Here is a 23983-nt window from a genome sequence, read left to right on the forward strand (position 1 = left end):
GCTGGTTGGCGCCTACGTCTCCTTTCCCCTGAGAGATGGCTTATTCGCCTTCCCTTGCTTGGTTTAGGGAGAACGGCAGGATCCCAGAAGCGTGCGCCATTTTCAGAATCGCCACAATTCAAGGCGTCTACTCGGAAAATGGTGGCCGCTTCTGGGATCGAGTTACGTGGCCTTGTTCTCCTTCCCTAACCTGAGGAGTGCTGGAGATCTTTGAAAAGGTGAGGAGGAGGAGGATGGTGGGAGACCCGATGGGGTGGGAAGGCTTAATGGGGAGGGGGATGAAGGGGAGACAGCTAGTGGAGTGCTTCAGCATCCCTGAGGTCAGTCGTAAAGATGAGCAAACGTCGGGGGCAATGGCCGTAACCACAGAATCAGATCCTAAATAACTTTTTTTGGGGGGGGGGTCTGCTGCAACTTTGGCCACCTAGCAACTGGTCATAAGTTGAGGATTACCCTTTACACTCTAAAGCAGTGGTTCTCAACCTTTTTAATGCCGCGACCCCCCCCAACCGGTCGTAAGTCGAGGACTACTCAACCGGTCGTAGGTCGAGGACTACTCAACTGGTGCAGCACCGTTTGCAGAATGGGACTTTTGGCAGGCTCAGCAGGGCAGAGACAGCCTGGACAATTCCTATTGGCTTTTGAAAGCCAATAGAATTAGACTCTATTCAAGAGAGTCTATTCTATTGGCTTTCAAAAGCCAATAGAATAAAAGGGAGTAGCACAGCTAAGGAAAAGGGGGAAAAAATGGCGGACTGCGTTGTTTGGCGACCCCCGTGAAATGGTTGTTCGACCCCAAATGGGGTCCCGACCCACAGGTTGAGAACCACTGCTTTACACTCTAAAGCACGTTTTAGGCGCATCAAGAGCGTAAAGGTAGAAAAGACTCTGCAGGTCTGTGCCGTCCTAGTTTCTCCAGTGCAACTTGTACAGGTGTGCCTCGACTTACAACCATTCGTTTAGTGACTGCTCAAAGTGATGGCGGCACTGAAACAAGTCACTTACGACTGTTTTTTCCACCCTTACGACCGTTGCAGCATCCCCCAAGGCCACATGATGCAAAATTCAGACGCTCGGCAAACTGGCTCACATTTACGATGGTTTGCGGTGTCCCCGGGGGTCACGTGATCCCCTTTTTGTGACCTTCTTCCGAGCAAAGTCAATGAGTGAAGCCAGATTCACTTAACGACCGTGTGGCTCACTTAACACCTGCCGTGAAGAACAGTTGGCAAGGAAGGTGGCCAAATGGGGCACAGCTCCCGGAAGAATTGTCTTGCTTAGCGAGGGAAATGTTGGGGCTCAACCGTGGTCGTGAGTCGAAGACCACCTTTGATACTGAGCTGCCTTGTGTGAAGATTTTTCTCCTTTTAATAATAATAGTAATAAAGTTGGAAGGGACCTTGCAGGTCATCTAGTCCAACCCCCTGCTCAGGCAGGAACCCCTATACCATTTCAGACAAATGGCTCTCCAGTCTCTTCTTGAAAACCCCCAATGTTGGAGCATTCACTGCTCCTGGAGGCAGGTTGTTCCACTGGTGAATTGTTCTCACTGTCAGGAAGTTTCTCCTTAGTTCTAGATTGCTTCTCTCCTTCATTAGTTTCCATCCGTTGCCAAGTTATTGAAGGATGGACAAGAGACTTCTCCACCAGGAGTGATGAGGACCCCATAATTGAGGCGAGATTCTTTTTTTTTTTCAGGATCTGTTCCACTTCTGGAGAAGACTCCACCAATCTTCCCATCTCCTCCTCCACAGGAAACCAAGACTCCTCAGCCAATATCCTTTGAGGAAGACTCAGTCCTTTATATATTGTTCAAGAAGGTATGATGTTCTTTCCCTTTGAAAAATTCAGACTCATAAAATTATGAGTTGGGCTTGGGCCCTGGAGATGATCTGGAGGCCTATTATTATTATTATTATTATTATTATTATTATTATTATTATTATTATTATTATTATTATTCTTCTTATTATTATTATTATTATTATTATTATTATTATTATTATTATTATTAATAGACAGCAACAGACAGTAAGTGCCGCCTATGCAAAGAAGCTGAAGAAACAGTGGACACCTGGTAAGCTGTTGCAAGAAGATTGCACAGACTGATTACAAGCAGCGGCATGACAAAGTAGCAACAATGGTGCATTGGAAGATCTGCAAAAAATATCATTTGCCTGTAAGCAAAAACTGGTGGGATCATAAAATAGAGAAAGTCATAGAAAATGATAAAATTAAACTGCTCTGGGACTTCAGAATTCAAACAGACAAGCACCTGCAACATAACACCCCAGACTTAACAATTGTCGATAAGAAAGACAAAAAAGTCTGGATAGTGGACGTGGCAGTGCCTGGAGACAGCAGAATAGACGAGAAAGAACTGGAGAAGATAACAAAATACAAAGACCTACAAATAGAAATAGAAAGACTGTGGCAAAAGCAAGCAAGGGTAGTACCAATAGTCATAGGCTCCTTGGGTGCAATCCCAAAACAACTGGAGCACCACTTGAACACCATTGGCATTGACAAATTCGCTATTAGTCAATTGCAAAAGGCGGCCTTATTAGGAACTGCTTCCATCCTGCGACGATACTGTAATACCATCAAACATCCACATCTGCCTATCCCAGGTCCTGGGTAAGGACTCGATAGGTAGACAAAATGCCAAATCCAGTCTGAACATCTGGCTGACTGTGTGATGATTCATAATAATAATAGATGATGATGATGATGGAAGGGACCTTGGAGGTCATCTAGTCCAGCCCCCTGCTCAGGCAGGAAACCCTACACCATTTCGAACAAATGGCTGTCCAGTCTCTTCTTAAAAACTTCCAGTGTTGGAGCATCCATCGCTTCTGGAGGCAGATAGTTCCACTGGTTAATCGTTCTCACTGTCAGGAAGTTTCTCCTTAGTTCTAATATTGCTTTAATGCCACGTTGACTGTGGGGGAAGCAGAAGAATTGGTGGCCCACTTGATTATCTCCCTGACACAGCTGCCCAAACTCTAAACTCTAAACTCCTCCAACTGAAGCCTTGTGAAATGGGATCACTGCTCACTATTGACAACCCGCTCTGTTGACCAATTAAGCTTTTGCCACAATCAATTAACCATTATGTAAACAGCAACTGTGTCAACCCAATAACTTCCACTAAGCTAGGCCAGTTGGGAGACAAAAAAATGAAGCAAGGCTCTCCCCGCAGATAGGATTCAATGGCTGAGTGATAAATAAATCCTGGCTACCGAAACAAAAAACATTTCCAAAATTTTCACATGCCAGAATACACATTTTTGGGGGGGGTGTTCGTTGTTATCGGGCGTCGTTGTCTGCACAGGGAAGGAAATTTCCTTCAGAAAACGGACAGCTCAAACAAACAGAAGCCCTGACAAATTTTCCACCCCAGTGTATCGTACTTGATAGGCAGCAACAGTCAACAGCTACATCCCAGGAAAGAGAAGGAAATATTAAAAAGTCGACTTGAAAAGCAGGATCCCCAGCCAGCAGTCCGTTCGATCCAAATAGCTGATTTATAGTCATAGAGGTTTCCAAGCAGACTAGCAACTCAGCCGGAGCAGAGAAAATATGTTTTTTCATTTAATATCACAGGAGAAAATTGTGGGTATGGACTGCAATGGGGGGGGGGGGGTGAAGGGAGGAAAAATGGGTTGTGGGTTACTATGATGATTAAATTGCAGAGATAAATGAGAAAGTGGAAGGCTGTTGGTCCAAGGGCTGTAAGCAGCTCTTGAGGGTGGATTATTAGGAAGATTATTAATTTATTTACTGGTAGATCAACCCCGACTGCTCTTTAGAAGGACAGATCCTGAAGTGGAAACTCAAGTCCTTTGGCCACCTAATGAGAAGGAAGGACTCCCTGGAGAAGGGCCTAATGCTGGGAAAGATTGAGGGCAATAGAAGAAGGGGACGACAGAGAACGAGGTGGCTGGATGGAGTCACTAAAGCAGTAGGCGTGAGCTTAAATGGACTCCAGAAGATGGTAGAGAACAGGAAGGCCTGGAGGAATGTTGTCCATGGGGTCGCCAGGGGTCGGACACAACTTCGCAACTAACAACAACAAGTCCTTGGTTTATAACCATTCATTTAGTGACCATTCAAAGTTGCAGCGGCATCGGAAAAAGTGATTTACTACCTGTTTTCACCCTCATGACCATTGCAACACCCTCACAAGTCATGTGGTTAAACTTCAGATGCTTGGCAAGGGGTTCATACGTACGACAGTCGCAGTGTCCTGTGGTCATGTGTGAACCCCCCCTTTGTGACCTTCTGGCAAACAAACTCAATGGGGACACCGGGTTCACTGAACAAGCGTGTTACTAACTTAAGAGCTGCAGGGATTCACTTAACAACTGTGGCAACCAAGGTTTTGAACTGGGCCAAAACTCGCTTAGCAATGAAAAACTTTGGCCTTAATTGTGGTTCCATGTCGAGGACTATCTGTAATTAAAAGAGTTTTAAAACGCTGCATTTCAGTGCCTCTGTGAAATGTGGGTGTACTAACCTCCAGCCTATATGGCCTAACCAGAAGCTCCCTTGCCTTAGGTTCTCTTAAAAATGTGTGGACTACAACTCCCAGAATTCCTTCTTACCTATCTCTCGTATTTAGATAGATAGATAGATAGATAGATAGATAGATAGATAGATAGATAGATAGATAGATAGATAGATAGATGTGAGAGAGAGAGAGAGAAATAGAGATATGATAGAGATAGAGGTGATAGAGATAAATAGATAGAGATGATATAGTTAGATAGATGATATAATTAGATAGATAGAGAGATGATAGAGATAAATAGATAGGTTCTAACCACTGCACCATAGATAAATGATAGTTAAATAGATGAGAGATAGAGATTGACAGATCAATAGATCGATAAAGAGAGAGAGGGGAGTATGATGAATGACATGGAGGTATTTAGCATACCGTATATTCTGGCATATAAGATGACTTTTGAGAGCGTTGCAACAGGCGCCAAACTCAGGGGTCGTCTTATACGCCGAGTAGTCTTATACGCCGGAAATAAGATAGCTTCCGGCGTATAAGACGACTTTCTAGGCATGCGACTCGGCGTCGATCGTCTTGCGACTCGGCATCGATCGTCTTGCGACCCGGCGTCGAACTAGGGGGTCGTCTTATACGCCGGGTCGCCCTATACGCCGGAATATACGGTACTCAAAATAGTGATCAATGTTCCTGAAAAGATCACTCAGGATGCCCCGTTTTGCCCAATTACAGAATGTGTACATCTTCATCAGACAGTTGTTCCTTTTTCTGCCCCTTTCTCCTTCACAAAAACGTTGTTATGGAAAAGGAGTAGAATTTATAGAGCAGTGTTTCCCAAACTTGACAATTTTAAGGCATGTGGACTTCAAATCCCAGAATTCCACAGCCAGCATTGCTGGCTGTGCAATTCTGGGAGTTGAAGTCCACATGCCTTAAAATTGTCAAGTTTGGGAAACACTGTTATAGAGGAATATCCCTTCCACTTTAAATTCTTCCTACCAAGCAAGAAGGGAGGATCCTTTTCTCCAGCTGCTCAGGCATCATCATACCTGCAAAGCTGAGGCATCCTCAGTTGAAACAATTTGGGTGGTGCCTGTGCACCGGCCAACATTCAGAAAGGAGGCACAAGTAAGGTGTGTTGGGTTTTTTTGTTTGTTTGTTTGTTTCTGTTTACCTGCGCAGCATCTTTGCCTTCAAGGCATTTTTGGTCTCATTCCAGGCTTCCAGCTCAGGCGATGTTAAAGGGGTGGGCTTCATGTGATCCAAGACTGTGATGTCTTTTCCTTGTTTCCATAAGTCATATCGTTCAGGTTGTAGCACCCGCACAAACACATCCATGGAGATCTTCACAGTGTCTTTCCGACAGGTGCACTGGAAAAACAAATTCAAGAGAGTCATACTAAAAAAGACACTGAGAAAAGAGTACAGAGAAAAGCAACAAAGATAATCAGGCTAAAACACACGAGGAACGGTTGCTGGAATTTGGTATGTCTGGTTTAATGAAAAGAAGGACCGGTGGTGGGATTCAGCCGGTTCGCACCACTTCGGCAGAACCGGTAGCTAATTTTTTGTGGCCCAGAGTGGACTTCCGGAAGTGGCATCCACACAGAGAACCAGCAGTTCATATATTTCAATCCCGTCACTGAGAAGGACCATGGGTGACATGATAGCAATCTCCCAATATTTGAGGGCTTGCTACAAGGAAGAGGGGGTCAAGCTATTCTCCAAAGCACCACAAAGCAAGGCAAGAAACAATGGGTGGAAATTAATCCAGGGAGAGATGCAACCTAGAACTAAGGAGAAATTTCTTGACAGGGAGAACAAATAACTAGAGGAACTGCTTGCCTTCAGAAGTTGTGGGTGCACCATCCTTGGAGGTCTTCAAGAAAAGATTGGACAACCATTTGTCTAAAATGGTACAGGCTTTCCTGCTTTAGCAGGGGGCTGGACTAGAAGATCTCCAAAGTCCCTTCCAACTGTCTTATTCTGATTCAAATGGTGAACATGTGAATAATATCACATATCAAGGTAATATGTCATGGTTCCCACAGATGAAACTCTTTAAAGAACTTCGAGGCATTCCTTACCTTAAGGAATCTTTATTTGAGAAGCATAGCGACCGCACCGAAGCCAAAATCTGAATTCCCCTCCCCTGAGCACATAGTATCAAAGCACAATTCCCTCCTCCAATTAACAGTCCTAAATCACATTCTCCAATTAGTTTGAAATGCAGGCTTCCCCTCCAGTTCTGCAGCCCACCAATTCTTATCATCTCTTATTTCAATGACCTTGGTTCTCACGCTAGGTTCAGTATTGTTATGTCTAGCTAAAGCCAGTGTTTCTCAACCTTGACAATTTTAAGGCATGTGAACTTCAACTCCCAGAATTCCACAGCCAGCATTGCTGGCTGTGGAATTCTGGGAGTTGAAGTTCACATGCCTTAAAATTGTCAAGGTTGAGAAACACTGAGCTAAACTCTCATGCACATTCCTCCCCCCAGCGTCATCAATCATAAAAAAGCCAAGGTTGCCTAACCCTGCACTAGACCAATCACCAAGTAGTAAAAAAGACACTCCAATCAATGAAATACTGATTCAGACAAACAATCCAACAGTAAACAACAGCTTAATCGAGGAAGCACCAAGAACATTCCCACAAATACTGAAAGGGAGGGATCTGTTTATATAAACAGAGAGCAAGTCCCACTCCTTTCTAGCACTGATGATGTTACCCAGTGCTTTTTTTGTAAAAAAAAAAAAAAAAGGTGCGGGAACTCACACACGTCATACAACCCGCCTTGCCTACCCTACAAGGTTCCATCCAAAAAAGGTGCTGGAACTCTGTTCTGGGCATTCTGTGAGAAAAAAAGCCCTGATGTTACCTAGCTGGGTCATGAAACGTCTATAAGAAAGCAACTAAGCACCAATGAGCACACAGTTCAAGTCCGAGTTACAAATATTGTCTCCTCAGGATAGGAAGCCTGGCTGATGGAGTGTGTGTGTGTGTGTGTGTGTGTGTGTTGAGAGAGGGGGTGTACATTTCACATTTCAAATAATAGTTCCAAACATTAGCTATGGAAGATTATTAAGCGTTTTTCCTCATCCGGAAATGAGACGCTGATTGAGATAAGAAAATCTTGCCAAGTTGTCGCTCCAGGAAAAAAAAAAAAATTGTGTGCAGACTGTAAAACAAGAGAGAGATTGAAGGACAAAAGAGCAGAGTGGTTACTTTGGCTGGGTATCCAGAAGGTTGGGGGGAAAAATGACCAGAAATAAGAAAAATTGGAAAAGAAGGAATCTCCAAAGACTTAATGGGTACAAGATACCGAGAACACAGGCTGTTAAGTTTGGGGCTGAAGGACAGAGATAACAAACAGCCACAAGTGGTTTCACACAGAGATTTAACACGGATTAGTCAAGCTAAGCAGATGACTATCTTGGCTCCGGTTTTGCATAAAATTGTACGCTGGCATTTTATGAACTTTGAGGAAGGAGGATAGCAGCGTTGGCGCTTTTGAACTCTGGCATCTGAGAACCAAAGAGAGAAGCAACCTGGAATTAAAGAGAAACTTCCTGCTAGTTACAACAATTAAGTGGACAATCACTTAGATATAAGCCAGCTGCCAAAAAGGCCAATACAGTGCTAGGCTGCATGAACAGAGGGACAAAATCAAAATCAGGTGAAGTGTTAATACCACTTTACAAGGCCTTGGTAAGGCCACACTTGGAATACTGCATCCAGTTTTGGTCACCACGATGTAAAAAAGATGCTGAGACTCTAGAAAGAGTGCATAGAAGAGCAACAAAGATGATCAGGGGACTGGAGGCTAAAACATAATGTGGGATGGCTTAGTCAGCAATTTCCAGGTATAAAAATATAGAAAGCCAAGTGGCATTAAATGCCACTCTTGTTTTTAATGAAAAGGAGGACTAAGGGTGACATGATTAGAGGTCTGGAGTCTGGAGGCTAAAACCTATAAGGAACGGCTGCTGGAATTGGGTATGTCTAGTTTAACAAAGAGAAGGACAAGGGGGTACATGATAGCACTCTTCCAATATCTCAGGGGCTGCCCCAAAGAAGAGGGAGTCAAGCTATTCTCCAAAGCGCCTGAAGGCAGGACAAGAAGCAACAGATGGAAACTAACCAAGGAGAGAAGCAACCTGGGACTAAGGAGAAACTTCCTGACAGTGAGAACAATTAATCAGTGGAACAACCTGCCTCCAGAAGCGGTGAATGCTCCAACACTGGAAGTTTTAAAGAAGAGACTGGACAGCTATTTGTCTGAAATGGTATAGGGTTTCCTGCCTGAGCAGGGGGTTGGACTAGATGACCTCCAAGGTCCCTTCCAACTATGATGATGATGATGACGATGCAAGAAAACCATCAAGCACAGAGAACACCAAAGACCCCACAATTTCTACTTTCTATTCAGTCTGATGGCTTCTGGAAGGTTTGTGGCTGTGACCCCTAAATGTTCAGGCTACCATGCCTGCTGGGGAATTCTGAGTCATAAAACAGGGCATCTACAAAATGGCTCTAGGAGAGAGAGAGAGAAGGCTGTTTTATGGACTCATTTGCAAGGTTGTTCTTGTGGGCTCCATCTTCTCTACGACCTACGGACCTACGAGGCATTGCCCATTTCAGTTCTCTGTTAATGATTTCTGTTAAGAGCCACATTAATTAGCAACTGGTGACTTAGAGATGGGGTGTATCTCCTGGGTTGGGCATTTGATCTCCATTTTGCTCCCACAAAGAGAAGGGAAGCCATCTGATGTGGAAATACCTTGATTCATCTCTCTCTCTCTCTCTCTCTCTCTCTCTCTCTCTCTTTCCCCCCATTTTGCTCCCACACAGAGAAGGGAAGCCATCTGATGTGGGAATATGGGAATACCTTGATTTGTTTTCCAAGTCCCCCCCCCTCTCTCTCCCTCCCAACCTTCCAGAAACAAACCAAGGTACCTTTTTTTAAATTACTCAATACAAATCCCTTAAGCCACGATTGATGGAGGTGCTGAGGAGATTTTTTTCAGCCCAGCCAGGAACCTAAAACACAGCCGCCATCTGCGGTTCAGTGTCTCTCTGGCCAAATTACATTCTCAGAACTTTTTTTTCCTCTGCAATTTTTCATTAAGCAAATTAGGTTTGCTGGAAATGGCCCGGCCATAAATATTTCCCCTCCCTCCCTCCCTCCTTCCCTGCCTCCTTGGCTTAAGCTGGTTATTACCCCTCTCCCCAGTTTGATGCTGCTTGTTTTTCCCCACATGGCAGCAAGTAGTTCCCTCCCCTCTTCTCTAAAATGGGGAGGGGAGCTATCCTTGAACAAAAGAACCTGGGCCAGAAGCAGCCTGGAAAGAGAACACACACACATACACACACACACACACACACACACACACACACACACACACACACACACACACGTTTGCCTTTGTGGATTGATCACAGTGCCAAAAGGGTGTGGGGTTTGCTCTCTGTGTGTGTATATACTAGTCCAGGGGTAGGCAAAAGATTAAGAGCAGGGGTCTTCAAACTTGGCTCTTTTATGACTGGTGGATTCAACTCCCAGAATTCCTGAGCCAGCCATGCTGAGGGGAAAGGGAGAGGTTTCCAAGCTGAGCCATGCTGGCTCAGGAATTCTGGGAGTTGAAGTCCACGAGTCGTAAAAGAGCCAAGGTTGCCTACCTAGGATAAAGATTAAGAGCAGGGGTCTTCAAACTTGGCCCTTTTATGACTCGTGGACTTCAACTCCCAGAATTCCTGAGCCAGCATGGCTCAGCTTGGAAACCTCTCCCTTTCCCCTCAGCGTGGCTGGCTCAGGAATTCTGGGAGTTGAAGTCCACGAGTCAGAAAAGAGCCAAGGTTGCTTTCCCCTATCCTAGGACGAAGATTAACAGCACGGGTCTTCAAACTTGGCCCTTTTATGACTGGTGGACTTCAACTCCCAGAATTCCTGAGCCAGCCACGCTGAGGGGAAAGGGAGAGGTTTCCAAGCTGAGCCATGCTGGCTCAGGAATTCTGGGAGTTGAAGTCCACTAGTCATATAAGAGCCAAGGTTGCCTTCCCCTGTACTACTGGGTTGCCCTATCAGTCTTAGTGGGAGTCTTCTATTGATTCCAGACATGTCAAACTCGCGAGGTCAAGTGACGTCGCACAATGTATCGGGACAGTTTTGCCATTGCCGGCAATGGGAGGGGTGCGGCTTCCGGATGACACGTCCGGCCTGCGGGCCGGCAGTTTGACACCCCTGATTCGACTATTTACTATTTGATTGTTGGCCTGAGTTGGTAGTCCCTTAACCAGAATATTATTTACTGTTTGATTGTGGGTCTAGTATTAACCTCGGTGTTAATTCCCTTGTTTTGTCACATACAGGAAATCAACATACTTTCATTACATTAATGTAATGCCAACTTTCTACATAAATTATAATTTGAGTTCTTATTACTCTGACTGGGGGGGGGCACCTCCCTCCTCCCACATTTAACTTATACATCATTTGTTTTGTGTCCTAAAGGGAAAAAAAAATGGGCAGGGGTGACTTTCGTTCCTGGCTTTCCACACGTTCCAAAATATTACTTCTCCAGGAAACCTCAGCCACTCCATCAAGAAAATAGCTGAGCCGGGGTTTTTTTTTTCCGGAAGACCAAACAAAATGAAATAAATAATAATAAAAAGTAGAGGACAGGAAGACCTGGGGGAACGTTGTCCATGGGGTTGCGATGGGTCGGACACGACTTCGCAACTAACAACAACGACGACAATAATAATAATAAAAAAAACACCTTCTCTTGGCACCAGCATATTTACTGCAGTAAAGAAAAAAAAAAAAGCTTAAGCGATAAGTTTCACTTCACAGCTGATGGATAAAAGGTAGCAAGAAATTAAGTATTCCCAGCAAATAAATTGTGAGATGATTAAATGAAAACCATTCAAGCTGGCTAAAGTCAAACAATCAATTAAAGTGCCTCCAGCGATGCAAGGCAGAACTGACGGGTCTCTACCCCAACTGAACTATCCCTGGATTGAAAGGACCACCCTTGGGAGAGCCATTCGTAGATCAGGACCCATTGCGGGCACCTCATGTCCGAAGCTGCTGGGACTTCTCAGGCGAGTCTCCCTATAAATCGGACAGCTGGAGAAAAGCCTCATCTGACGATCTTAAAGCAGCACGGAGGACAGCAGGCTGCTTCGCTTGTAGCTGGAGTTATTGCCGAGCTTGTTTGTGCATTTACAGCACAGTGTCTGTGTGGCTGGGCAGATCTTCGTTCCAGAACAACTCGGTTGAGCTGAATGGACAAGGAAACCCACCTACAGTAGTAATGATAATCCGAATTATGGATACCCCACCTCTTGGCTGGGCCTGGGTTGAACTAAGTCAGGGGTCTTCAAACTTGGCAAGTTTTAAGACTTGTGGAGTTCAACTCCCAGAATTCTTGTGCTCTGCACAAGAAGGCGTCCACTATGGGCCTGACATTCGATAAGACAGTGCCTTACAGAGGCAAATGTACCGGACTTCACCACAACCCCACAAATTATGCAGAATGGTGTGCTTGAGAAAGAGCAGTGACTAACAACAACAACCACAAAGTTGGAAGGGACCTTGGTGGTCATCTAGTCCAACCCCCTGGCTCAGGCAGGAAACTCGATACCATTTTGGACAAATGGCCGTCCAGTCTCTTCTTAAAAACTTCCAGTGTTGGAGCATTCACCGCTTCTGGAGGCAGGTTGTTCCACTGGTTAATTGTTCTCACTGTCGGGAAGTTTCTCCTTAGTTCCAGGTTGCTTCTCTCCTTGATTAGTTTCCACCCATTGCTTCTTGTCCTGCCTTCAGGCGCTTTGGAGAATAGCTTGACTCCCTCTTCTTTGGGGCAGCCCCTGAGATACTGGAAGACTGCTATCCTGTCCCCCCTTGTCCTTCCCTTCATTAAACTAGACATCCCCAATTCCAGCAACCGTTCTAATGGCATGGCCACCGTCCATCATCTACCTTGGTCACTCTTTAAGAGGGGTGGGACTTCAACATCCCAGAATTCCACAGCTGGGAGTTGAAGTCCATCCCTCTTCAAGTGACAGAAGTTGACCGGTTAAGCCGCGGTTGTTGTTATTATGTGAACAGTTGAGTGCATAAAATCCTGAAGGGAGACAGAAGGGTCGTTTTCTCAACCAGAACGGCAGTTATTGGACTTGGCAAAAAAAAGGTTCGGGTCTATACCGGGAAGGATCCAGCTGGCTGGCACAATTAGGGAAGAGAACAGGTAACGTACGATCTGCAGCCATATGGGACGTGTAGAAGAATAATATATATATATATATCTGGTTTTAATGCCTTGGCACCTGTGAAGCGCAGCAATCCCAGGTTTGGCTCCTATCAAATGGACAAAATGTTCAGCCATGAGCATTTTAGAAATACAGGGGTATGACTCAATGCTTTTCCAGAAGAAAAAAAAATAATGTTGCAAACATGATCGAAAAGCAAGAGACTCTCTCTTTTTTTTTCTCTCCTAAATGGGTTGTTGCAATGGCAACACAAATCATTCGTTTATATGAACGGACACATCTCTTGTGAAGCTTCAGAAGGACTGCTCCGGGGAGCGTTTCTTAAAATCTAGACTGAAGCACTGATATTGTTGAGCTAATTTAATTTCAGAGCTTATCGCAACGCACACCTTACGCGCACGTTGATGTGAGCGGAGGGATATTTTTTTTTGGGGGGGGGGGAATCTGCGAAGCTGTGCATCAACTGTGCACGATGGGGTGTGAGGGCAGAGTTTTGTCAATGCTGCCTGGCTGCCATGTCCTTGGCTGCACTGCTCCGTGTGGGCCACGCTCAGTGGCGACTCTCCTTCGGGGGGGCTGGAGAGGAGTGGGTCGCTGGGGGAGGCGAGGCTGGGGCAACGGCACATGTGCCCACAGAGAGGGCTCAGAGTGCCGCCTCTGGCACCCGTGTCATAGGTTTGCCACCACTGCCCTACACCATTTCAGACAAATGGCCATCCAGTCTCTTCTTAAAAACCTGAAGCATTCACAACTTCTGGAGGCAGGTGGTTCCACTGGTTAATTGTTCTCACTGTTAGGATATCTCTCCTTAGTTCTAGGTTGCTTCTCTCCTTGATTTAGTTTCCATCCGTTGCTTCTTGTTCTGCCTTCAGGTGCTTTGGAGATTAGCTTGACTCCCTCTTCTTTGGGGCAGCCCCTGAGATACTGGAAGACTGCTATCATGTCCCCCCTCGTCCTTCTCTTCATTGAACTAGACATACCCAATTCCAGCAACCGTTCCTTATATGCTTTAGCCTCCAGTACCCTAATCATTTTTGTTGCTCTTCTTCTCTGTACTCTTTCTGGAGTCTCAACATCTTTTTTACATCGCGGTGACCAAAACTGGGTGTCGTATTCCAAGTGTGGCCTTACCAAGGCATTGTAAAGTGGCATTAACACTTCACGTGATCTTGGTTCTCTCCCTCTGTTAATGCAGCCTAGAACTGCAGTACCACCCATCAACATTTTATTGTGTCCCCTGAATGCATTAAATTATCTTTTATGCCTGCTAATAATCATGCCATGTAATCAGATAAATTAAGGCTCTCTTTTTTTTAAAGTCATAAAATAAGATAAAAATGTAAAGCCAAATCCAGTTTGGTATTTCTCGCACAGAAGACGGAATACACTCCCCCCCCCATAAGCCCGTATTTGTACTTTTATTTGTTCAGCAAAGGGTGGAACGTTAATGTAAAATCTCGTTTACCGCCGTACAGAAACAGCAGTTCAAATTGAAAAAGATGGCTTTAAAAGGAGGTTGCTCCAGCTTTACTGTTTTCTGTTCCTGATTTATGAAAGGATAATAATAATTATTATTTTTTGTTTCGTTTTTACTGCTCGGATTAGTTGGGTCCGGAAAGCGGAAACCAGGCAAAAGATTACCCAGCGGGATGCAATTTGCACTTGCCAAGGAATGTGAAACAAACAGTAATTGTACCGCTTGCCTTGAGCTGGGTTCATTAACAGGCTCAAGTGTGTAAAGTAAAAACGCTCCACCTAGTTGAATGCTCCATTCTAACAGTATTCTGACAGTAAGTACGCAAATTGGCTTCGGAAAGTCGCAGTAGCATCCAGCGATCTGTCCCAGATTTAAGCTAAGCCTTTTCTTCAAATAGCTTCCCTTTTCCCCCTCCAATAAGCAGATCAGAGAAAAGCTTGATATTCTTTGCCATCGGATGATGATGACAAGATAGAAGGAGGATGGATAGGTAGTTGATTTACATCTTTTCTTTACTGATCATTCAACGTTACCGTGGCGCTGAAGAAAGCGACTGATGATTGTTTTATTTTCACGCTTACGACCGTTGCAGCGTCCTTACGGCCGCGTGATAAAAAAATTCAAATGACTGGCAACTGGCTCACATTTATGATGGTCGCAGGGTCCCGGGGTCATGTGATCCCCTTCTGCGGTCTTCCGACGAACAAAGTCAACGGGGGAAGATGGATTCACTTAACAACCGTGTTGCTAACTTAACTGCAGCGATTCACTTAACAACTGTGGCAAGGAAAGTCCTAAAATGGAGCAAAACTCACTTAAACAAATGTCTCGCTTAGCAACGGAAACTTGGGGCTCAATTGTGTGCGTAAGTTGAGGACTACATATACCCCCCCAGGCCGCTGCCACACGTGGACATCTGTATTCACCGAATGAGACAGAAGAAAGAAAGGAATGAATAAGCAGAGATTAACCCCAAGATTAATACTAGATGAATCATCAAGCCATCGATAACCAGGGGGTTGGACTAGAAGACCTCCAAGGTCCCTTCCAACTCTGTTCTAAGAGATTGTAAGAGAATACCCCACCTCAAGGAATTACCAACTCAGACAAACAGGCTAATAGTAAACAACAATCATGGATCCACCCAGAACACCCACATCAACACTGGCAGGGCAAGCCACTAGTATGTAAACAGAGAGCAATCCCCACTCCCCTCTAGCACTGATGTTGTTACCTAGTTGAGTAGTGAAATGTCTGCAAGAAAAAAACCAAGCTCAGAAAGCACCAAGAACTACTTCCTCCTGTTCACAAACCCCACATTCCCTTCTAGCATTGATGATGTTACTTAGATGGGCCATGAAATGTCTGCAAGAAAACAACCAAGTTCAGAGAGGACCAAGGACCACATCCTTCTCCTCCTCCTCCACTCCACAAAGCCCATACTCCCTTCTAGCGCCGATGTTGTTACCTAATTGGGTAAGGAAACGTCTGCAAGAAAACAACCAAGCTCAGAAAGCACCAAGAGAACTACTTCTTCCTCCTCCTCTTCCTGTTCACAAACCCCACATTCCCTTCTAGCACTGATGATGTTACTTGGATGGGTTGTGAAACATCTGCAAGAAAACCACCAAGCTCTGAGAGGATCAAGGACCCCATCCTCATCCTCCTCCTCCACTCCACAAAGCCCATACTCCCTTCTAGCACTGATGATGTTACTTAGATGGGTTGTGAAACGTCTGCAAGAAAACCACCAAGCTCTGAGAGGATCAAGGACCCCATCCTCTTCCTCCTCCTCCACTCCACAAAGCCCATACTCCCTTCTAGCGCTGATGTCGTTACCTAATTGGGTGAGGAAACGTCTGCAAGAAAACAAGCAAGCTCAGAGAGCGGCAAGGACCTTACAAAATGGAAAGTCACAAAACAATCAAGAAACTACCTTAATTCAGACCCACCGTTCACCACCAGATTCAGACTCGGTCCATATGGCCCCTTCCAACAGGTGCTATATTTCTCCCTCTCAAACGCACCACGACAGATGGCCATTTTACGTACAACGTGTACATTTCGGATTGTGTATTTGTATTAGGTAAGGACCAAACGTGGGGGAATGGTGGTGGGGGTGGGGGTTTTACAGATGCGTGGGGGTTGACGTATGATTTTTCAACAACCCAGATCCACAACAGCTAGGAAAGTACAGTGTTTGCCAGCGGGCAGCTGACGCCTTGCGTGGAGGAAAATGAGCTTTGTCCATGGCGCTTCTGGTATAATTACCCACCACTGTGGTATGCCTCAACAACCTGCCAGTTCATTAGGAACTCCACTGGAAACAACAGACGGCCTCACAAACAAAGCAATTAGGCCAGGCTCCCCTCCGTCTGTGGCTGCAGGACACATGGCCCCCAAAGACTTCTTCACTTGCTCTCTTAGTATGCCAAGCGCTGGTACTGAAGGGCGAAAAGGAGGAAAGAAGAAGAGCAGAGTTGGAAGGGACCTTGGAGATCATCGAGTCCAACCCCCTGTTCAGGCAGGAAGCCCTATACCAGGGGTAGGCAACCTTGGCTCTTTTATGACTGGTGGACTTCAACTCCCAGAATTCCTGAGCCAGAATGGCTCAGCTTGGAAACCTCTCCCTGTCCCCTCAGCATGGCTGGCTCAGGAATTCTGGGAGTTGAAGTCCACGAGTCATAGAAGAGCCAAGGTTGCCTGCCCCCTGGACTAGAATGTCCCTTGGGAGTCCCTTCCCACTCACCAATTCCCACACTAACTGGCTTTCCTGCCCGTTGCAAAGGGATGGACTAAATAACTCTTGGGGATCCCTTCTCCGTTTCCAATTCTGACACTTACTAGTTTTCCTGCCCGTTGCAAAGGGCTGGACTTGATGACTCTTGGGAGTCCCTTCTCAGTCCTCAATTCTGATACTGACTTTAATGCCCATTGCAAAAGGCTGGACTAGATTACTTTTGAGGCCCCTTCCCAGTCCCAATTCTATCACACGGTCTTTCCTGTCCATTGCAAAGGGCTGGACTAGATGCCCTCGGAGACCTCTTTCTACCCCACAATTCTAATTGTCATCTTCTGAGGGTGAAGAAAGAGGGACTAACCCAGGGGTAGGCAGCCTTGGCTCTTTTATGACTCGTGGACTTCAACTCCCAGAATTCCTGAGCCAGCCACGCTGAGGGGAAAGGGAGAGGTTTCCCAGCTGAGCCTTGCTGGCTCAGGAATTCTGGGAGTTGAAGTCCACGATTATAAAAGGGCCAAGGTTGTCTACCCCTGCCATAGATATAGATAAGTAGGTAGGCGGGCAGGCGGGCAGGCAGACAGACAGACAGATCTAAGCCAGGGGTACACAACCTTGGCTCTTTTATGACTCGTGGACTTCAACTCCCAGAATTCCTGAGCCAGCCACGCTGAGGGGAAAGGGAGAGGTTTCCCAGCTGAGCCTTGCTGGCTCAGGAATTCTGGGAGTTGAAGTCCACGATTATAAAAGGGCCAAGGTTGTCTACCCCTGCCATAGATATAGATAAGTAGGTAGGCGGGCAGGCGGGCAGGCAGACAGACAGACAGATCTAAGCCAGGGGTACACAACCTTGGCTCTTTTATGACTCGTGGACTTCAACTCCCAGAATTCCTGAGCCAGCCACGCTGAGGGGAAAGGGAGAGGTTTCCCAGCTGAGCCTTGCTGGCTCAGGAATTCTGGGAGTTGAAGTCCACGATTATAAAAGGGCCAAGGTTGTCTACCCCTGCCATAGATATAGATAAGTAGGTAGGCGGGCAGGCGGGCAGGCAGACAGACAGACAGATCTAAGCCAGGGGTACACAACCTTGGCTCTTTTATGACTCGTGGACTTCAACTCCCAGAATTCCTGAGCCAGCCACGCTGAGGGGAAAGGGAGAGGTTTCCCAGCTGAGCCTTGCTGGCTCAGGAATTCTGGGAGTTGAAGTCCACGAGTCATAAAAAGGGCCAAGGTTACCTACCCCTGTCCTAAGTCCTCCTGTTCTAAGCGGTGAGCCTTCTAGACCAGGGGTAGAGAACCTTGGCTCCAGGGATGGAGCACTTGTGACTTCTGGAGATAAGCCCTTCCACTGAAGAGGCGCACAATTCTGACTTCTACACAACGGTCAACGCAAAAACAGCTATTGGATCAGACTCAACCTCTCTTGCTCAGGGTAACCCAGCCAGCAGCAACTCTCTCAGAAAAAGATCTTTCCCAGTCAGGCAGAGCCAAGCGAGGGATCTTGGGAGAGGCAAGGGAAGGATGGGGATCAATTGCAAGTAGAGTGGCTCTATTACAGTGGTTCTCAACCTGTCGTCGTGTGTGTGTGTGTGTGTGTGTGTGTGTGTGTGTGTGTGGTCTGCTGCTTGAAAAAAGTGTTATGATTTAAATCTTAAGTCGTGGAGGGGGGGTCCGTGGCCACAAAAAGGACTTTAAAGGGGGTCCGCGGTGAAGAAAAGGATGAGAACCACCGCTCCATTTGACCAATGTGGACAAACGTATTAAGTGACATGTTTGCCGACAACAAATCCTAAAATCTAGAGACATAAAGAAGCCTCTTTCCTTTCAGAATGAAACACCAAAGTTTTAAGAAGCAGCAAGCAGGATTCCAGGGGATCCCCAGTTGAAAACCGCTCTTTTCCATACGATTGAACAGTCCCGTTGGATCGCACAATCTTTCTCTACAGCAGTGGTTCTCAACCTTTTTAATGCCGCGACCCCCAACCTGTTGTCAGACCTAGCTTGTCTTACCCATGGGCAGACATTGACCGGCGCCCGTACCTCCGAACGGAACTCCGTCCAGCCTTGCCGGAGCCGAGCGACGGCGCCGTCTTGGGACTGAGGCCGACGCCTTCACTATGACGGGCGGACCACGTGGCTGATTACCATGTCGGACGGGGAAATGGGATAGGCCGGCATTGTGTGGGACGACCGCGCTGCTCTATGACGCTGGGTCTGACAGATGGTGGTTGTTGGGATGAGAGGGCGGGGCGGAGGCGAAGATGCGCCAACGCATAATGGACCTGAGGGACGACACATGTGGCAACAGGGGGGTGGTGCAGGTGGGGTTGCAAGTTACGGGGGTAATTAGGGTAATTGGGGCGGACGCGGTGGGTGTGGTGATGGGGTTTATTAGGACGCTGGAAAGGCGTGTATTCCAGAGCTGATTTTGTTTTCGACATAGCAAAATAAACCTTTGTTGGCTACTGCAACGTACCTGGTGGTCTATTTAATTCACACATCAGCAGGACGTTCTTACAGTAAATCAGCTCTCACACTTTTTTGCTTATCGCGCGGTTGGCTGGTGCTGCGGGACTATGGCCGAAGGGACACAGGGAGAGGACCCAGTTATCGACGAGGAGACCACGGACGCTGACGAGCAGCCGGAGAGTCTGGACGCTGGGGTCGAGGGAGAAGGGAGTCTGGCGGTACGCCCGAAGGAGAAAGGACGCATTCCTGCGGCAGTGGAGCCTGGAATCAAACGGCGCAAACCCACGTCAGCAGAAGGCGAGTGGTGGCTTGGCTCAACCGCAGGTCTTCCGGAGGATGGTAGGGGACGGCGGCTGGCACCTAGCTTCGCCGGCTGGAGGGAACGCCGGATGACCGGAGATGACGAAGAGGACTGGAGCTGCTCCACAGCTCCAGGCCAATATACGTTAGAAGTCCTGAGGGAACAGTTCGGGGAACGTATTTACCCAGCTACAGTTCGCAGTCCGGTCAAGGATAGCACCCCGTATGGGTCCCACTTTCACATGGCGAGCCCAGAGTTTAAATTACCGCCAGGGAGTCGCTTTACACTACGGGATCCGGTGGCAAGGCAAACCGGACCCGAGCGTCCCCGGTATGGGCCGGACACACGGGGAGCGCGGGCCCAACCGGAAGGTCCGGATGGGGAAGGGATGGAATCCCTGGGAGCGGGACCCCGTCCTAGGGCGCATCCAGGGACGGGCCCATATGGCGGTCAGGTACCGGCCCCATGGCCTCAGCAGATGATGTGGACTCCACCACCCATTGGCCTCACGTTCGACGGAGATCCGGATCGATTGGCGGTATTCCTCAGCCACGTACTTAACCATCTGGACCGTTATACAACCCTGTACTCGTCCAACTGGGCAATGGTGGTTGCAGTCACCGCGAGTTTGCAGGGAGAGGCCGCTGCCTGGGCCGCAGACCTGTATAGCGACCAGGCTAGGGAGCTAGCCGATGTGGGCCTTTTCCTCGACGCACTAAAAACGAGGTTCGAGGACCCGACACGTTTACTATGGGCCGAGGCCCAGTTAGTGGGTCTGCAGCAAAAGGGCAGACCAGTACAGGAATACATTCGTGAATTCCAAAAGGTGGCAGGGAAGCTTAGGCCGTGGCCAGACAGCTTGTTAATTCATCATTTCCGCACTGGCCTGGATACCACCATCCGCCAAGCGTGTATAGTCAGAGGGGTGGTGGGCCGTTTAGCTGATTGGTATAGGGCAGCGGTAGAATTGGATGTCGGGCTGAGGGATCATCCCGGAAGGCGGGAGGATAGGCCCCGCCGGACTCAGGATCAGCCCGTGGGTGGTACCAGCCAAGCCACGCCGGGGACGGTACGTCCAAGACCTACCTTCAGATGCTTCCGCTGCAACCGACCGGGCCATCGCGCCGCGGAGTGTGGAATACCTAAGCCAACAGGTACACCTACGGCGATTGGTACACCAGGTGCCACATCAAAGAGACCAACAGAGAAATCACGGGTGGCCTACCAACTGGGACAGTCGCCGATTCAGCAAACACCCGACGAGGCGTCCCCTACGTTGCAGGAGTACGAGGAGGAAGGGCCGGTGGAGGATCCAATGGTGAGTGACCCCATCGTCCCCTTCACCATCCCCATCTCATTGACAAGCCCGGTTACGGGTGAGTCGATGCCCTTTCAGGCATTACTGGACACAGGGTGCACAAGGTGCTTAATCAGTAAGGGGGTAGTGCAACAGATGCGGATCAGGGTGGCCCGGTTGAAGATCCCAATCCGTTTTGAGCAGGTAGATGGCTCTCTGTTGGGGGGGGGCTCCCACTACATGGGTAACAGAACCTGTTAGGATGGATATAGGGGGTCATTGGGAGATCATAAGATTCGTAGTTGTTCCCTCTATGTCCGAGTCTGTTATTCTGGGATTGGCATGGATGGATAAGTGGACACCAACCATTTGGTGGGCAGAGGGGTCCAGGCATCTAAGGCTAGCGGTAGGTCTGCATCCGCGGCCGCCGGATGACATGGATAGCGATAGGAAGTTAAATGCCTCAAAAACGGTGCAGGAGAAGGACGAAGCCCAATACCCACGCGTATATGATGATCTCGCAGCGGTGTTCAGCGAACAGGAGTGTGACAATCTGCCACCTCACAGACGGACAGATTGTGCAATCGAACTCGCTCCGGAGGCCAAACTACCCAAACCCAGAATGTACCCTATGACATTCGCAGAACTGCAGGAAATGAGAAAGTACATTGATAAGAACTTGGCCCGGGGATTTATAGAACCAGCACGTTCGAGGGTAGCAGCTCCAGTCATATTTCAGGGAAAGAAAGACGGGGGATTGAGGTTGTGTGTAGATTTCCGAGGTCTGAACGCAGTGTGTATAGACCAAGTATATCCCCTGCCGCTTATGAAAGACCTACTCACTCATTTAGCAGCTGGGAAGATCTTTACAAAACTAGACCTCCGTGAGGCATATTATAGGGTACGAATTAGAGAAGGGGATGAGTGGAAAACGGCATTTAACTGTCCTCTGGGCAGCTACCAATTCAAGGTGATGCCGTTCGGGTTACAAGGGGCACCAGCTGTATTTATGCAACTGATCAACGAAGTGTTGCATGACCATCTATATAGAGGGGTCCTTGTATATCTGGATGACATACTCATCTACTCACAGACGTTAGAAGACCATGTACAATTAGTACGGACGGTACTGCGAAAATTATTGGACGCCAACCTATACTGTAAATTGTCAAAGTGCGAGTTTCACAAAGATCGGATTGACTATTTAGGGTTCAGAGTGTCAGCTACAGGGATTGAAATGGATCCCAGTAAGGTGCGCAGTGTTCTAGAATGGCAGGCTCCGAGGACCCGTCGTCAACTGCAGAGATTCTTGGGGTTTGCCAATTTCTACCGACAGTTCATCCCCTCTTTCGCTGACGTGGCCCTACCCTTAACCCAACTGTTACGCACTAAAAACACGACTGGCAAACCCCACCCGAAACAGGCATTAGACTGGACTGTGGCTTGCCAACGGGCCTTTGAGTCTCTAAAACGACTGTTTGCAGAGGAACCGGTGTTATTACACCCTGACCCGAGCAGGCCATTTGTAGTGCAGGCCGACGCCAGTGATGTGGCCGTCGGTGCGCTCTTGATGCAACGTAATGACCAAGGTGACTTGCAACCGTGCGCATACACCTCTAAAAAATTTACCGACCCCGAGCGACGGTGGGCGGTGTGGGAGGAGGCGTTTGCTATAAAATGGGCGTTGTCCACCTGGCGCCACTTATTGGAGGGTGCACAACACCCCTTTGAGGTGTGGACGGACCACCGGAACCTAACGATCCTCCAGACTCCAAGGAGATTGGCGCCGAAACATGTTCGATGGGCGCAGTATTTTCAGCGTTTCCAATTCCGCTTGAAGGTGGTGCCTGGAGGAAAGAATTTCTTAGCAGATGCACTCTCCCGGCTACCACAGTACGATAGTAAAAAGGAACAAGTGTTCCAGACTATTATGCCGATATGTAGTATGGATCCCGAGCAGGTGGAAGGATGTGCAAAAGTGGTGACGTTCGAGGAAGAACTGCAAGCTGCGTTGTTGACTGATCCCTGGTTGCAGGCAAACCCCGGATTATTAACCCGTCGTGATGGGTTGGTTTGGTATAGGAATAGGTTGTACATTCCTCAGGAAATGCGTCATCGGGTGCTTCACCAATGTCACGATTCCAAGGTGGCAGGCCATTTTGGCTTCGTCAAGACGCTCCACCTGGCGAGACGACGGTTTTGGTGGCCCAGTTTGCGGAAAGACATTGAGCGGTACGTCAAAGAATGCCATAGTTGCGCACAGGCTAAAGTAGTACCGAAGAGGCCGATGAGGCTGCTACAACCAGTAGCTAATCCGATTCGCCCCTGGCAGGACATCGGAATGGATTTCCTTGTTGAGTTACCAAACGTCAGGGGTTACACGGTAATATGGACGGTGGTTGACTTATTCTCGAAGCAGGCACACTTTATCCCCTGCAAGGGACTACCGTCTGCAAGGAGGCTAGCGAAACTGTTCGTGCAACACATATATCGCTTACATGGAGCGCCCCGTAGAATTATTTCGGACCGGGGCGTTCAGTTTACGGCCCAATTCTGGCGTAGATTCCTTGCAAGCATCGGAACCACACAGGGCCTGAGTTCCGCATACCACCCTTGTACCAACGGGGCAGCGGAACGGGCTAATGCAGCAATTTCACGATATCTCCGCTCTTATGTATCTTACCAGCAGGCGGATTGGATAGATTTCGTGCCATTCGCGGAATTAGCGTATAACAACGCAGTGCATAGAAGCACCGGGCTAACCCCTTTCCAAGTAGTGTACGGGTACGATCCAGTTCCATTACCTGGGACCGAGCCGCAGGGAGCCGTGAACCTACGCCCCGGAGACTGGATGTCCCGTGCACATCAGGTGTGGAGTACGGTCAAACAGGCGTTACAACATGCG

At 47.7% G+C, this 23983-nt stretch overlaps 1 protein-coding gene across 5 annotated transcripts in view; it reads right to left on the reverse strand.

Annotated features, from left to right (window-relative positions):
- The window catches only part of KDM4B (lysine demethylase 4B), a 245295-nt gene that overhangs the window by 78794 nt on the left and 142518 nt on the right, over positions 1-23983 (reverse strand). For all 5 annotated transcript variants that reach the window (XM_039367097.1, XM_039367105.1, XM_039367087.1 and 2 more), the window contains exon 10: positions 5697-5893. In XM_039367097.1, the coding sequence (XP_039223031.1) occupies positions 5697-5893 (197 nt within the window). The remainder of the gene's footprint in view (positions 1-5696; positions 5894-23983) is intronic.

This window comes from Crotalus tigris, unplaced genomic scaffold (assembly GCF_016545835.1).
Source record: "Crotalus tigris isolate CLP2741 ecotype Arizona unplaced genomic scaffold, ASM1654583v1 scf7180000017599.838750, whole genome shotgun sequence".
In the NCBI taxonomy this organism is placed as follows: Eukaryota; Metazoa; Chordata; class Lepidosauria; order Squamata; family Viperidae; genus Crotalus; species Crotalus tigris.